The 16,961-nt window shown below is 38.8% G+C and overlaps 1 protein-coding gene across 1 annotated transcript in view; it reads right to left on the bottom strand.

Moving 5' to 3' along the window:
• CBL (Cbl proto-oncogene) overlaps positions 1-16,961 on the bottom strand; it is a 97,096-nt gene that overhangs the window by 55,911 nt on the left and 24,224 nt on the right. The window contains exon 2 of the mRNA XM_076002584.1: positions 14,829-15,076. Within this exon, the coding sequence (XP_075858699.1) occupies positions 14,829-15,076 (248 nt within the window). The remainder of the gene's footprint in view (positions 1-14,828; positions 15,077-16,961) is intronic.

The raw sequence follows: 16,961 nt of genomic DNA, 5'->3' as shown, positions 1-16,961 counted from the left end.
GCAGCTCTGGAAGAGGTACAGGAGGGACCTCCTAAGACAGGTCTTCAGCTGAGCACTGATCAGCACAGGGAAATATTTGAGGCCAGGGAAAGAACCACCTGAAAGGAGTAAAAGAAATAATCCCTAGTTCTAACATAGGGACATGGGACGAAAAAACTCTTTTAATTCAGTGGACATTGAGGGGAAATTTGCCTTAAGCGTTGTTGTTCTGGTCCTGCCTGACAAGGTTTAAAAGGATCAAACTATTCCAAGTAATGTAGCTGTGTTCCAGAATAGAGCTCAAGAATATTTATAAGAACACAAAAGAATCCAGCACCCAAAAAGGTAAAATTAACGATGTCTGGCATCCAATTGAAATTACCAAGCATACAATGAAGCAGAAAAATGACTTACTGAGAATAAAAATAAGCCAATAGAATTAAATCCATGAGTGACACATATGAAAGACTTAGCAGACAAGGGCATCAAAATAGTTATTCTAATTATATTTCATATGTAAAAAAGGGTAGAGAAACATTTCCACATGTTAAGTACATCGAAGATATAAAAAGGACCCAAATCCAACTTGCAGAGATGAAAACTTCAATGGAAGGGATTAACAGCAAATTAATTACTGCAGAAGAGGCCAGGTGTGGTGGCTCACCACTGTAATCCCAGTGCTTTGGAAGGTGGGAGCATCACTTGAGGCCAGGAGTTCAAGACCAGACGGGCAACACAAATGAGACTCTGTCTCTAAAAAAATAAAATAATAATAATAAAAAAAATAGCCAAGCTTGCTGGCACATGCCTATAGTCCCAGCTACTCAGGCTGAAGCAGGAGGATCGCTGAGACAGAGTGAGACTCTATCTCTCAAAAACTAAATCAATACATACACGCTGCAGAAGAAAAGATACAATAACTTCAAGACAGTAACAGAAACTACCAAAAATAAAATACTGGAACAAATGAATAGAGCATCACTGGCCAGTGGGACCACATCAAGTGGCCAAATATATGTGTAAATGGAGTCCCCTGAGAGACAAAAAAATCTAAAGAAACATGGTAAAAATTTTCTAAATTTGATAAAAATGTGCTAGAGTGCACTGGCATCACCATAGCTCAACTGCAACCTCAAACTTCTGAGCTCCAATGAGCCTCCTGCCTCAGCCTCCCAAATAGCTGGGACTACAGGTAAGCCACCACACATGGCTAACTTTTCTAATTTTTTTGTAAAAATAAGTTCTCACTATGTTGCTCAAGCTGGTCTTGAACTCCTGGCCTCAAAGGATCCTCCTGCCTTGTCTTACCAAAGTACTAGGATTACAGGCACCCTGCCAGGCCCACAGAATACATTTCTAATCCATTCTGGAACTTTTGGCCAATGAACCCCTCAATATGGCAATCTAAGCAGCTACTATCTATCCATAGGACCGGACAAACTTATCAAAATCTATTTAATAGCCTTGATATTCGATTCCTTTGAAATGCACAATGACGGAACAACGAACAAGACAAGAATAGTCTGCCTCTCTCTAGAATTATAAAGTAGTGTAGGAACAGTATAACATCACGAAAATGCTACTCTTTAAGAAATTAGAAGGAACTGTACCAAAATAACAGCAGTGTTAGTCACTTTCTTTTCCCTTTTGTTACTTTTTAAATTCCTTATAATGTGGCTATAGCATTTAAAAAATGTATACATCAGTACAGCAATTCTCAAAATATGGTATGCAGTCCCTGAGACATTTTCAGGGAGTCCACAATGTTAAAATTACTTCCATATAAATACCAAGACACATGATTTGCCTTTTCCATTGTGTCGGTATTTGCACTGATGGCACACAAGCAAATGGTGGATAAGACTGCTGGTATCTTAGCATGAATCAAGACAGTAGAACCAAATTATACAGGTAGTCATGGTATTCTTCACTGTGACTTGCAATAAAAGCAAAATGCTTATTGCACTTACTAGCATCCTTTACTTCTTTACATAAGTCCACAGAAAAAATTTTTTTAAAAGGAACAAAAAAAAAGAATGTCCTTAATGAAGCAAAAAATTACTAACATTGTTAAATTTCAACTGTTGAGGATGTTTTCTTTTTTCTTTTTGTTTGAGTCAGTCTCACTCTGTTGCCCCAGCTAGAGTGCTGTGGCATCAACCTAGCTCACAGCAACCTCAAACTCCTGGGCTCAAGGGATCCTACTGCCTCAGCATGCTGAGTAGCAGGGACTACAGGCATGCGCCACCATGCCTGGCTACTTTTTTCTATATATTTTTAGTTGGCCAATTAATTTCTTTCTATTTTTAGTAGAGATGGGATCTTGCTCCTGCTCAGGCTGGTTTCGAACTCCTGACCTTGAGCGATCCACCCATCTCGGCCTCCCAGAGTGCTAGGATTATAGGCATAAGCCACCGCGCCCAGCCAGGACATGTTTTCTTAACATCCTATATGACAAAATGAGAAGTACACAAAAAGCGATACTGTCCTCAGATGTCCTCAGGAAAAGCAGTTGTGCAATGTTTAAATTGCTTTTTGTTTGTTTTGTTTTAAAAGAGACTGGGTCTCAGGCTGGAGTGCAGTGGCATTATCACAGTTTGCTGCAACCATCAACTCCTGGGCTCAAGAGATCCTCCTGCTTCAGCCTTCCAAGTAGCCAGGATTACAGATGCTTGCCACCATGCCCAGTTAATTTTCTTATTATTTTTGTAGAGATGGGATCTTGCTATGTTGCCCAGGCTGGTCTCAAACACCTGGCCTCAAGTGATCCTCCCACCTCAGCCCACCAAAGTCCTGGGATTATAGGAGTGAGCCACTATGCCTGGCTAAATTGTTATGTAAAGCTTTTTCCCCATAGGACCTCTTTAAAAAAAAAATTAACTTTTTCTAAGTGTACAATTTAGTAGCATAAAGTATATTCACAATGTTATGTCACCACTATCCATTTCCAGAATTTTTCATAAGCCCACAGAGAATACAGTTTCTAGTATACCCATTAAGCAGTAACTCCCTATTCTCCCTCCTCCCATCAGACTGTTTCTAGCTGGGATCACTGAGCTCACCTGACTCTAACAATCACATTACTCTAATAAATGGGCAGTTGTTCAGGATTGTCCATGTGAATCCATGCTGTTACCTAAGAAATATCCCATTTTTTTCTTTTTTTAAAAAAAATGTGATCAATTACATATTCACTGTAGAAAATTTAGAAATCAAACAGAAAATTACAACTACCTCTAATTCTAATACCTACAGATAGTAACTTCTGTTGGCATTTTGGTACCACTCCTTCTAGGTTTTTTTGTGTATTTTAAAATATTTTTTACAAAAATGGGATCTCATTAGTTATGCACACAATTCTGTAGCCTAGTTCTTTAGGTACTATATTGTTTATCACATCATTATTCTTCATCAGCAAAAATTTTTATGTCTATATAGTTATACCATAGTCTGTTATTTATATAGCTGGTCTTCTTTTTTTTTTTTTTTTTTTTTTTTTTTTTGAGACAGAGTCTCACTTTGTTGTCCAGGCTAGAGTGAGTGCCGTGGCGTCAGCCTTGCTCACAGCAACCTCAAACTCCTGGGCTCGAGTGATCCTTCTGCCTCAGCCTCCCGAGTAGCTGGGACTACAGGCATGCGCCACCATGCCCGGCTTATTTTTTATATATATATATCAGTTGGCCAATTAATTTCTTTCTGTTTATAGTAGAGACGGGGTCTCGCTCTTGCTCAGGCTGGTTTTGAACTCCTGACCTTGAGCAATCCGCCCGCCTCGGCCTCCCAAGAGCTAGGATTACAGGCGTGAGCCACAGCGCCCGGCCAGCTGGTCTTCTAATACTGAACATTTAGGTTGTGTCTAGTTTTTCTCTATGAGAGAGCATCTTGATGAATGGCTCTATAGCTATACTTTAACCTAAATCCCTGATCAATTCTTTTCAATAAATTCCTAAAAGTGGACCTATTGAGCAAAATTCTAACTCTTTGGATATAAACCACACCCCAGAAAGGCTAAGCTAATTTCACTCCTAATACACCCAGGTATATAGGAATACTCATTTCCCTGCGTCCTCTTTTGAAATGCTAATAAAAAGATTTGCCATTTTAGCCACTTTTGCAAGCCAAAAGAAAATTATATTATGTTTTGCAAACTAGATTGTTCTTGTTTCCTGTTTTTTTCTTTTTTAAAATGTTCTGTGTTAGCCTTTGCAATCTACTGTCTTCTAGTTTTCTTTTTTTTTTTTTTTGAGATAGAGTCTCACTTTGTTGCCCAGCCTAGAGTGAGTGCCGTGGCGTCAGCCTAGCTCACAGCAACCTCAAAGTCCTGGGTTCAAGCAATCCTACTGCCTCAGCCTCCCGAGTAGCTGGGACTACAGGCATGTGCCACCATGCCCAGCTAATTTTTTCTCTACATATTAGTTGGCCAATTAATTTCTTTCGATTTATATTAGAGACGGGGTCTCGCTCTTGCTCAGGCTGGTTTCGAACTCCTACCTCAACCAATCCTGTAGCCTTGGTCTGCCAGAGTGCTAGGATTACAGGCGTGATCCACTGCGCCTGGCCTCTTCTAGTTTTCTTTCTCCCTCAGTGGTGCCTCCTATTGAGTCGTTATCGCTGATTCTTCTTCCCTCCCTCCACATGATCCTGTGCACCTGTTCTCATGGCTTTAAACACTCCTCTGAACCAAATCTCTATCTCTATTACGGATCTCTCCCTCTAAACTCCAAATTCTAAAATAGCCAACTGCTTACTAGATATCTCCTTAGATGGCTCATAAAAGTATCTTGAACTTAAATATGTCCAGCATGTAACTCTTGATTTCCCTCACTCTCAATTTGGTTCTTCTCACATCTACACCCTGAATTCCCCATTTTAGTAAATGCTACCACTATGGGCAGAGTTAGTGAAAACAGAAACCTGAAAGTCATCCTTGATTCTTCCCTGTCATCTTTTCTCATCCTGATTTTCTTCAATCCACCAACAATTCTTACTGATTCTAGCTCTAATCCATTTCTTATCTGTCCATTTCTCTTCCTTTCAAATTTCCCCTCCCTAGTCTAAACTATCTCATCTCTCATCTGGTCTAGAGCAATAACCTTGTAACCTATCCCTCTACTTCCCTCATTGCTACAGCCCTATAGATAGGGAAAATAGCCCTATTTTCCAGATAGCAGCCAATACTATCTTGTCCTTCCCGTTTAAAATCTCAGTGACCCCCCATTGCATCATCTATCGAGTAGGTCAAACTGGAAACCTATCCAATCCATTAGCAATACCACTGTTCCATTGGAGGATAATTTGAAAACTGGAATAAAGGTTATGCTTTGGAAATTAATGGAAAAAGAGAGAAAAAGTTATAAGTTTCATGACAGAAGAGATTCATTGCTCTACCACTGTTCCTGCAGCAGTGCCTACACCCCAGAGAAAGTACTCAATACTAATTTTTTCTTTAATGAATGGTTAGCACATGAGCCTTTAGTTACTTCTGAATTATTCCAAGCTGAATACAACAAAGCAAATCTTGATAATTTCAGTTTAATTACCTCTAAAAGGGCAGAATAATTACAATAGAAAAGCTTAATCTTTCTTTCACAATGAATACAATCCAGTTTTTAAATTAACTGCAATGTATAATCCCATCCAGCTTCTACTGTAACTTCCTGTGCACAAATGAAAACAGGTGCAAAACCAAGAAAGATCAAAGGCAAGAAAATGGCTTATGGTTTTGTTTAACTCATTTTTTACAAGGACTAAGAAAAATGAGGGCACAGTTATCTTCAGAGAATTTGGTTCAACTACTACTCTCTTCTAAAATAAAGTCATGAAGCAACTATATTATATACTGATAAATACATTTATACATACTCTTCTAAAGAATATATAAAGGATTAGCTCCTCAATATGCAACCTACGGCCGGGCGCGGTGGCTCACGCCTGTAATCCTAGCTCTCTGGGAGGCCGAGGCGGGCAGATTGCTCGAGGTCGGGAGTTCAAAACCAGCCTGAGCAAGAGCGAGACCCTGTCTCTACTATAAATAGAAAGAAACTAATTGGCCAACTAATATATATAGAAAAAATTAGTCGGGCATGGTGGCACATGCCTGTAGTCCCAGCTACTTGGGAGGCTGAGAAAGAAGGATCGCTTGAGCCCAGGAGTCTGAGGTTGCTGTGAGCTAGGCTGACGCCACGGCACTCACTCTAGCCTAGGCAACAAAGTGAGACTCTGTCTCAAAAAAAAAAAAAAAAAAAAAACGCAACCTAGGAACAAACTTCCTCATACACATGGCTTTAAGAGAGCAGATATGTTCCCTAAGCCACTGCCCTGTGCTGGACTAATTACAGTACTTAGCTTCTTCCAAAGTTGAACAGTCCAGGACAATCAATTCTTCTACATTAAGCCAAAGTCAAAACTGAAGTAGGAGTCAGACCTTCTCCTGTAACAGAAACTGCTAAGATATAAAACTTGGGTATTGCAGAGGCCATCTTTTCCTGAAATTTACACATTAATCTACACTGAGAGTATGAAGTAATACCAGAAGAATCAAAGACAAAAAAAATCAAAAAAATAAAAAAATAAAAAAAATTTAAAAAATCAAAGTCCCAGCAGCATTTCAATCCTGGTTTCAGTCGTTCCTGAGGCTTCACCTGCATTCTTGCCTTTAGTGCAACTTAAGATACTCATTTTTTTCAAAAATTCTATGAGTCAACCAATTTCTACTTGGGCTTAAGCTATTCAAGTTAGTTTTTTGTTTATAATCAAGATTCTTTTCATATACTTTAACTAGCACTCCACTATCCCAAAAAGAAAAACCAGGAACAAAGAATGAAAGGTTTCTAACATCTGTTCATGATTTTCTTTCTTTTCTTTTCTTTCTTTCTCTTTCTTTTTCTCTTCTCTTATCTCTCTCCTCTCCTCTCTCCCTCCCCTCTCCTCCCTCCCCCTCCCCTCCCCTCCCCTCCCCTCCCCTCCCCTTCTCCTCTCCTCTCCTCTCCTCTCCTCTCCTCTCCTCTCCTCTCCTCTCCTCTCCTCTCCTCTCCTCTCCTCTCTCTCTCTCTCTCTCTCTCTCTCTCTCTCTCTCTCTCTCTCTCTCTCTCTCTCTCTCTCTCTCTCTCTCTCTCTCTCTCTCTCTCTCTCTCTCTCTCTCTCTCCCCCTCCCTCCCTCCCTCCCTTTCTTTTTTCTTTTTTCTTTTTTTTTTGGGGGACAGGGTCTCAGTCTGTCACCCAGGCTGGAGTGCAGTAGTGCAATCATAGCTCACTACAACCTCCAACTCTTGGGCTCAAGTGATCTTCCTGCCTCAGCCTCCTGAGTAGCTGTGACTACAGGCGTATGCCACCATGCCCAGCTAAAATTTAAAAAAAAAATTTTTTTTTTTTATAAAGACAGGGTCTTGCAATGTTGTCCAGGCTGGTTGCAAACTCCTGACCTCAAGTGATCCTTCCACCTTGGCTTCCCAAGGTGCTGGTATTATAGGCATGAACCACGGAACCTCCGTGCCCCTCACCCACTCCACTTCATGATTAAAACACAAGAACAAGAATCACAAGGGAACTTCCTCAACCTGATAAAGAGCATCTACGAAAATCCCACAGCTAATATCCTACTCAACAATGAAAGACTTAAAATTTTCCCCCTTAATACCAGAAGACAAGTATGTCCACTCCTGCCAAATATATTCAACACAGGTTCTATTTAACAAAGGAGGTCTAGCTAGGGCAATTAGGCAAGAAATAAAAAGCACCCAGGAAGGAAAGGAAGAAGTAAAATTATCTCTTTTTGCACATGACATGATCTTGTATACAGGAAAGCCTAATCCACCAAGAAATTACGAGAGCCAATAAATGAGTTCTGTAAAGTTGCAGGATACCAGATTAATATACAAAAGTCAACTGTATTTCTATATATGAGCAATGAACAATCCAAAATGAGATTATGAAAACACATTTCAACTTACAGAAATTTAGGGAAAGAAAAAAAAGAATTTAAGAAAATGATTCTGGCAGGGCACAGTGGCTCACGTCTATAATCCTAGCACTCTGAGAGGCCGGGGTGGGTGGATTGCTCAAGGTCAGGAGTTTGAAACCAGCCTGAGCAAGAACGAGACCCCATCTCTACTATAAATAGAAAGAAATTAATTGGCCAACTAATATATAGAGAAAAAATTAGCCGGGCATGGTGGCACATGCCTGTAGTCCCAGCTACTCAGGCTGCCGAGGCAGTAGGATTGCTTGAGCCCAGGAGTTTGAGGTTGCTGTGAGCTAAGCTGATGCCACGGCACTCACTCTAGCCTGGGCAACAAAGTAAGACTCTGTCTCAAAAAACAAAAACAAAAACAAGAAAATGATTCCATTTGAAATAGCATCAAAAAGGATAAAATACTTAGGAATGAACTGAACCAAAGAGTTTTGTAAAAGACTTCAACACTAAAAACCATGAAGTATTACTGAAAGAAATAAAAGAAAATAAAAATAAATGGAAAGATATCCAATGTTTATGACTGGAAGACTTAGCATTGTTAAAAATGGCAATAATCCGCAAAATGATCTACAGAGTCAATACTATATCAAAATTCCAGCTGTTCCTTTTGCAGAAATTGACAGACTGATCTTAATCTTAAATTCATATAGAAATGCAAGGGATCCAGAATAGCTGCCAAAACAATGTTGAAAAAGAAGAACAAAGTTTGGGGACTCACACTTCCTGATTCCAAAGCTTTACTACAAAGCTACAGTGATTAAGATAGTGTGATACTAGCAACATGATAGGTATGTAGATTAATGAAATCAAATTCAGAGTCCAGACATAAACCCTTACATTTATACTCAATTTACTTTCTACAAGAGCAGCAAGTCCATTCAGTGGAGAAAGGACAGTCTTTTCAACAAATGGTGCTGGGACAAAGAGGTATCCAGATGCAGAGGAATGAAGTCAAACCTCTACCTCACATCATATGCAAAAATTAACTCAAAATGGATAAAAGATGTAAGTGCAAGAGCTAAAACTAGGAAACCTAGGGTAAACTCTTATGCATAATCTTCATGACCTTGAATTAGTCAACAGTTTCTTTCTTAAAAGTACAAACGACCAAAGAAAGTGAAAAGATGATCTGCAGAATGAAATTTTGCAAATTATATATCTGGTAAGAGTCAAGTGTCCAGAATATGTAAATAAATCTTATAACTCAACAATAAAAAGACAAATAACCCAATTTAAAAATGAGCAAAGAATTCGACAGACATTTCTCTAAAGGTACAGTAGTCCCCCTATCCAAAAGGCATACACGTTCCAAGACCCCCAGTGGATGCCTGAAACCGCGGACAGTACTGAACTCTATATATACCCTATGTATTCTCGACCAGATATCCAAGATGGCTACTGACTAACAGGGGCACTATATACCATCAGCATGGATCTCCTGGACAAAACAACCTGGGATTCATGTCCCAGGTTGGACAAAGTGAAATGATGCAAGAATTCAACATGCTAACCAGAACAGCATGCAATTTCAAACTTATGAATTGTTTTCTTCTGGAATTTTCCATTTAATATTTTCATGCCACAGTTGACCACAGGTAACTGAAACTAAGAAAGGTGAAACTGTGGATAAGGTAGAGACTATTCTACACAAACACCCAATAAGCAGATGAAAAGACGTTCACATTATTCCTCGTTAAGGAAATGCACCTCGAAACCTCTTCACACGCAGTAGGATGGCTATAATCAAAAATTCCACAAGTGCTGGCAAGAAATCAAAACCTTCATACGATACTGGGGGAATGTAAAATGGTACAGCTGCTGTGGAAACAGTTGGAGGTTCCTCAAAATGTTAAACATAGAATTACCATATGACTCCGCAATTCCACTCCTGGGTATACATACCCAAGAGAAGTTAAAACATATAGCCACACAAAAACGTGTACATAACTGTTCACAGTAGCGTTATTTGTAATAGCCAAAAAGTAGAAACAACCCAAACAGCCATAACAAAATGTGACATATCCATACATTCAAATATTATTTATACTTAGATATAAAAAGGAATGCAGGCCGGGCGCGTTGGCTCATGCCTGTAATCATAGCACTCTGGGAGGCCGAGGCAGGTGGATTGCTCAAGGTCAGGAGTTCGAAACCAGCCTGAGCAAGAGGGAGACACCATCTCTACTATAAATAGATATTAATTGGCTAACTAAATATATACATACATATAAAAAAAAATTAGCCGGGCATGGTGTCGCATGCCTGTAGTCCCAGCTACTTGGGAGGCTGAGGCAGGAGGATAGCTCGAGCCCAGGAGTTTGAGGTTGCTGTGAGCTAAGCTGACGCCACAGCACTCTAGTCCCGGCAACATAAGTGAGACTCTGTCTCAAAAAAAAAAGGAATGCAGTACTGATACGTGTGATAATATGAATGAATTTGTGAAAACATGCTAAATGAAAGAAGCCAGGCACAAAAGGCCTAGCTTGAATTAGTCAACAGTTTCTTAAAAGTACAAACAACCAAAGAAAGTGAAAAGATGATCTGCAGAATGAAATTTTGCAAATTATATATCTGGTAAGAGTCAAGTATCCAGAATATGTAAAGAAACCTTATAACTCAACAATAAAAAGACAAATAACCGAATTTAAAAATGAGCAAAGAATTTGACAGACATTTCTCTAAAGGTACAGTAGTCCCCCTATCCAAAAGGCATACTATATATTATAGTATATATTATATACTATACATGGATAGTATATATACTATGTTATATAGCATATTATATATATATGTGTGTATATATATCATATTATATAATTCCACTTATATGAAACATCCAGAACAGCTAAGTCCACAGAGACAGAAAGCAGCTATTAATGACTGCCACGGGCTGAAGGGTGGAGGTATCCAGAGAGGAGAATAAAGAACGACTGCTAATGGATATGGGGTTTCTTTAGGAGGATGAAAATGTTCTGGAATTAGACTCTGGTAATGACTGCATGATTTTGTGAATACACTAAAAACCACTCAATTGTATACTTAAAAGGGCAAATTTAATGGTATGTGAATTATATATCAATAAAAAAATGAACAGGAAAAAAAAGTCCCTAAGCAAACAAAATACAGGTCACAAAGATCATACACTAAAATCCATCTATATTCCCTTATTTTAAAAAAGCCCTGATTCTCAGATGAAATGTATTTACTCTCACTTTATGTATAATTTGCACAGAGCTGGAATAAAAGCCCATATTCCAAGCCCAAAGGTTTAAAAGCCTCAGATTAGGGTAAATAAAATTGATAAAAACAAGCATACTGACAGTGAGGTTTAAAATGAGGCAAAAGGGCCTGGCACAGTGGCTCATGTCTGCAATCCGAGAACTATGGGAGGCTAAGGTGGGAGGATCACTTGAGCTCAAGAGTTTGACACTGCAGTGAGCTATGATTACATCACTGTACTCCAACCTGGGCAATAGGGTGAGACCCCCATCTCTAAAATAAATAAATAAATGAAAATTTAAGAAAGTTGTACCAACTGTGACTGCTCTCCTCCCTTCCCTTCCACCTCCTCCACTTGTCCCACCATGAAAAGCAAGACAGTTCCTCCTCCTACTCAATGTAATGACATTTTCTCTCCTCTAGCTTACTTTCCTGTGAAAACACTTGGTATAGCACGTATACATAGACAATGCATGCTAATCAACCGTTCATTATCAGTAAGCCTTCTGGTCAATAGTAGGCTATTAATAGTTAAGTTTCTGAGGATTCTAAAATTATACTCAGATTTGGCCGGGTGCAGTGGCTCACACCTATAATACTAGCACTCTGGGAGGCCCAGGCGGGCGGATTGCTCAAGGTCAGGAGTTCAAAACCAGCCTGAGCAAGAGCGGGACCCCATCTCTACCAAAAATGGAAACAAATTAATTGGCCAACTAAAAAATACATAGAAAAAAAAATTTTTTTAATAAGATCATAAAATTATACTCAGATTTTTTACTGCACAGGAGGTTAGCACCCCCAAACTCTGCATTGCTCAAGGGTCAACCGTACTTACATATAGTGTTTTATATATTATATACTTATATTTAATAACAGCAAATATATAAAAAAATACATTTAATAAAGGCAAACTACATACTTCATTAGGTCCTGACAGTATCACTGATATATAACCTGACACAATAATCTATGTTTATAGTAATAAAAATGATGATTAAGAGTAATAAGTGCTAAGCCACTTATTATCAATGTGCCAATCACTGTTCTAAGTACTGAACCTTTAGTTACTCATTTTAACTCCCAACAATCCTATAAAGAAAGTACTATTATTACTTCATTTTACAGAAGAAACTGAGAAATCACATAGCTAAAGTAAGTGGCAAAGTTAAGATTCAAACATGTGAAGGAAGAGAGGAAGAAAAAAAAATTCAAACTTGGCAGTTAGCTTCAGAGTCCATCTGCTTAACCAGTATACTATGTTGCCTCTCAGTGACAAACCATCAGTGACTAAAAAATTAAACAATGTTCAGTAAGCTCTCTAAGATAGGAAAATCTACAATTTTTACTTCATTATAAAAATGGCATTAAAAAAACTGTTATATGAGAAAGTCTAGAGGTCAAAGAACAGCCCTTTACAATCTGACTCCAACCTGTACTTCCAGCTTATCTCTAGCAATTCCAGTCAGACCAGACTCATGTTCCTTAAACATACAGAGCTTGCATTTTCATGCCACTGTGTTACAGGTTTTTTCTTGACTTCTCTGCCTAGAAAATTCCTACTTATCCTTCAAAATCTAGTTCAAATAACACTTCCTCTATGCCACCTTCTCTGATGCCACTAGGCAAAACTGCATTCACACAGCATTTGTAGATTATCTCCATTAAAGCATTTGTAACATTACATCACATTTGAATGCTTAATCCTCCTTTTCACCTCCTAAAACTAGACAGAACCTAGTTCACAATATATGGTAAATAAATTTCTTAAGTATCAGATTTTTTAGAAACTCAGCAATACAAAATGACTACTTGGCTAAGAGGTCCATATAGTCAAGGTTTTATTTTAACAAAAAGCATAAAATAGATTAATTTACTTTTTGTTTGTTTTTACAGGCAGGGTGTCACTCTGTAGCCCCAGGCTGGAGTGCAGTGGCTTGATCATAGCTCTTTGACTGCAACTTCAAACCCTGGACTTAAGGGATTTCCCCCACCCCACCCCCACTCAGCCTTCTAAATAGCTGGGACTACAGGCCTACACCACCAGGCCGGCTAATTTTTATTTTTTTCTAGAGAAGGGCTCTCACTATGTTGCCAGGCTGGTCTGGAACTCCTGACCTCAAGTGATCCTCCAACCTCAGCCTCCCAAAGTGCAGGGATTATAGTTATAAACCACCACATCCGGACTGAAATTCAGACATTTAAAAGGAATAAAAGTTCATTTACATATAAATTAGAAGTTACAAAGGTTCCCACAGATTGAATTCATTCACGAGAAATCTTTTTAAGAAGAAAAGACTGATAACTGATATTCTGGACTAATTTTGAGTAATTCGATAGAATCAAGGTAATATGGATAATGATGTGGCTAAAATTTCAAGTGAGAGATTAGTGTTGCCAGAATCTAAGCCAACAGATCTAAAGGAAAGGCAGACAAGAGTAGCAGTGAGTAGGTTACTACTGCTGGAGTCATGCATGTTAACCTAATATCCTTAGAAATTACTGTTCTTCCCAATTTCAAGTCACTCCTCAAGAGTAACTTACTAAATAATTTGTGTGAAATTTTTGTTGTATTACTTCTTCTAGATGAGTTGGTATTTCCTATTGGACAAAATCAAACACAATTACATCCACACATACAGTTAACTTATTTCTCTCTTTAGAAGATCCCTGAATTTCTCTAAGGGGAAAAAAAAAAACGTATTTCTTTCTCTGGTTTCGACTATGACTTGTTTGTTTGTTTGTTTGGTGTTTTTTTTTTTTTGAGTCAGAGTCTTACTCTGTTGCCCTGGCTAGAGTGCAGTGGCATCAGCCTAGCTCACAGCAACCTCAAACTCCTGGGCTCAAGCAATCCTCCTGCCTCAGCCTCCCAAGTAGCTGGGACTACAGGCATTTGCCACCATGCCCAGCTAATATTTTCTACGTATTTTCAATTGTCCAATTAATTTCTTTCTATTTTTAGTGGAGATGGGGGAGGGGGGTCCTCGCTCTTGCTCAGGCTGGTTTCAAACTCCTGATCTTGAGTGATCTGCCCGCTTCCGCTCGCTTTGGCCTCCCAGAATGCTAATATTACAGGAGTGAGCCACCGCACCCGACCACTCTCTGTATATAATTTACAACAGCCAAGCTAACAACATGTGGGATAACCTATAGTTTTTAGTATTTAATTAGTACACAAGAATACATAGGGGTCCCTCAAATATTTATTAAATTAACTGTATTTGTCTCTGCCTTTTCTATGAAAAATTACTTTTACCTATAAAGGAAATGTTATTTCTGATCTTTTTTTTTTTTTAAAGTTATCTACACTACTGGCTTGTTTTTTCTCCTATTATCCCACACTTAAAATTTATTTAATATGCTACAGCTTCTGGCAAGCTCTGCCTCTTAATTCATGATCTTCATGGTCTCCAAAAGATCTACTGCTTCCAACTCATTTTCATGACTATAAGTCTCTGATTTTTTATAAACATATCTGTCACAGCTATTGATGGTACAATGTCCTCCAAGGCAACCTTTTATATAAAACACCCCTTTAAATCAAATGGCAACTTTCCATTCCTATTAACATAAAATTAAAACCAACTCAACTACTTCTATATGTTAGGCACTCAGGCAGTCACAGACCTGAATTAACATTTGTGTAGTATTTCTTCATTACCTAGGCTGAGAATTCTCCTCATACATTCTTTCTTTCCCCTCCTTGAAGAGGCTTATGGTCTGTTTAGTTTTCTTCATCAAATTCTCCATGAACACCCTAAAATACTCATTTTCTCCAAGTGTCTCCATCTTCCCCTCATATCTTGACAAGATAGTACGGAGATGCTGGTAGGTATCTGGCAGCAGGTCTAAGATATAAGGTGGGCTATTCTTTAGCGCCAGCTTTGGGTTCTGACACAACCGCACCACCTGCAACAAATGGAAAAGAAGTGCTATTACTTGGGGAATCTTAAGGACAAATTCCTTTTTAAAGTTCAAAAAGTTATGAAATAATGTGTTTTGCAGAAATGTGAAAAATGCATGAGAATATAAGAAATGACCCGTAACACCCACTGTCCACAAGCAATCACTTTAGATTTTTAGGGGTCTCCCAGAAGAGTGCTTTTTTTTCTTTTTCTTTTTTTCAAGAGACAGGATCTTCCGTTGAGGTGGCTCACACCTGTAATCCAAGCACTCTGGGAGGCCGAGGAGGGCAGATCACTCAAGGTCAGGAGTTCAAAACCAGCCTGAGGCAAAAGCGAGACCCTGTCTCTACTAAAAATAGAAAGAAATTAATTGGACAACTAAAAACATATACAGAAAAAATTAGCTGGGCGGGAGACTGAGGCAGGAGGATTGCTTGAGCACAGGAGTTTGAGGTTGCTGTGAGCTAGGTTGATGCCATGGCACTCTAGCCAGGGCAACAGAGTGAGACTCTGTCTCAAAAAAAAGAAAACAGACAGGATTCTGGGTCTGTCACCTAGGCTAGGCTACAATGGCACGGTCATAGTTCAATGCAGCCTCAAATTCCTGAGCTAAAATGATCTTCCCAAATCAGCCTCCAAAGTAGCTGGGACTACAGACATGTACCACCAAGCCTGGCCCAAAGGGTAGGTTCTTAGGCTCTTAAAGCCCTATGAAAGACTAATGGTGCAGACAACACACAGTAGACTAAAAACTAGGGGGGAAACATCCACACAAATGCCTAAAAGCTGCTAGATGAAATACTGAAAATTACTTTTAATTACATGGCTAACCCCACAATAGAGTGAAGAAAATTCCCAGGGGCGGAAATAATGGACATGGCTGCCCTGGGAGAGGTAAATCTCTGTAATCTAGGGGCTTAAATTTTAACAACCATTAGTGGACAGAAGCTGAGAGGACTTAGACCCAGCAAAGCCTCAGGCTAAACTGAGACATCTCTGTTCCTTCCCATACAAATGCAGGACTCTCAGAATTTGCCTGCTAATTCTTTTCCCCATCTTTTACTTTTAACTTTTCTGAGTTCTTATGTTTTAAATGGGTTTCTTTTAAAGAACATATAGTTAGATTTAAAAAATCCAATGTAACAATCTTTGTTTTCTAAAAGGTGAATTTAGTCCCTTTTATATTTACTGCAACTGATAATTTGTATTTATTCCTACCATCTTTTTGTGCTTTCTATTTACAGGGATTTCTCTGTGTCTAGAAAAGACTAAAAACAGAAGAATCCAGAAATAGACCCACACATATACTGACCCTTGCTTTATGACAAAGGAGAGGTTACTTTCCCAAAATGGTCACAGAACAATTGGGTATCCACATGGGAAAAAAAGAAAACTAAAGCCTCACCTTATACTATACCAAAATTAATTAATTAATTAATTCCAGGTAGGTTATAGACCTAAATGTAAAAGGCAAATCTAAAAAGCTTTAGAATACAAAAAAAGTTATTTACATTACTTCATGGTAAAGAAAAGTTTTTCTTAAACAGGACCATAAAGAACACTAATTATAAAGTAAAATATTAATTAAATTCTACTATTATACTTTAAAAGAACTGGTTATCAAAAGACACCACAGGCTGGGTGCGGTGGCTCACGCCTGTAATCCTAGCACTCTGGGAGGCTGAGGCGGGAGGATTGCTCGAGGTCAGGCGTTTGAAACCAGCCTGAGCAACAGCAAGACCCCATCTCTACTATAAATAGAAATTAATTGGCCAACTAATATATATAGAAAAAATTAGCCAAGCATGGTGGCACATGCCTGTAGTCCCAGCTACTTGGGAGGCTGAGGCAAAAGGATTGCTTGAGCCCAGGAGTTTGAGGTTGCTGTG

This window comes from Microcebus murinus, chromosome 4 (genome assembly GCF_040939455.1).
Source record: "Microcebus murinus isolate Inina chromosome 4, M.murinus_Inina_mat1.0, whole genome shotgun sequence".
NCBI lineage: Eukaryota > Metazoa > Chordata > Mammalia > Primates > Cheirogaleidae > Microcebus > Microcebus murinus.
Note: the sequence above shows the minus strand (reverse complement) of the source record. Positions and strands in the feature narration are given on the sequence as shown.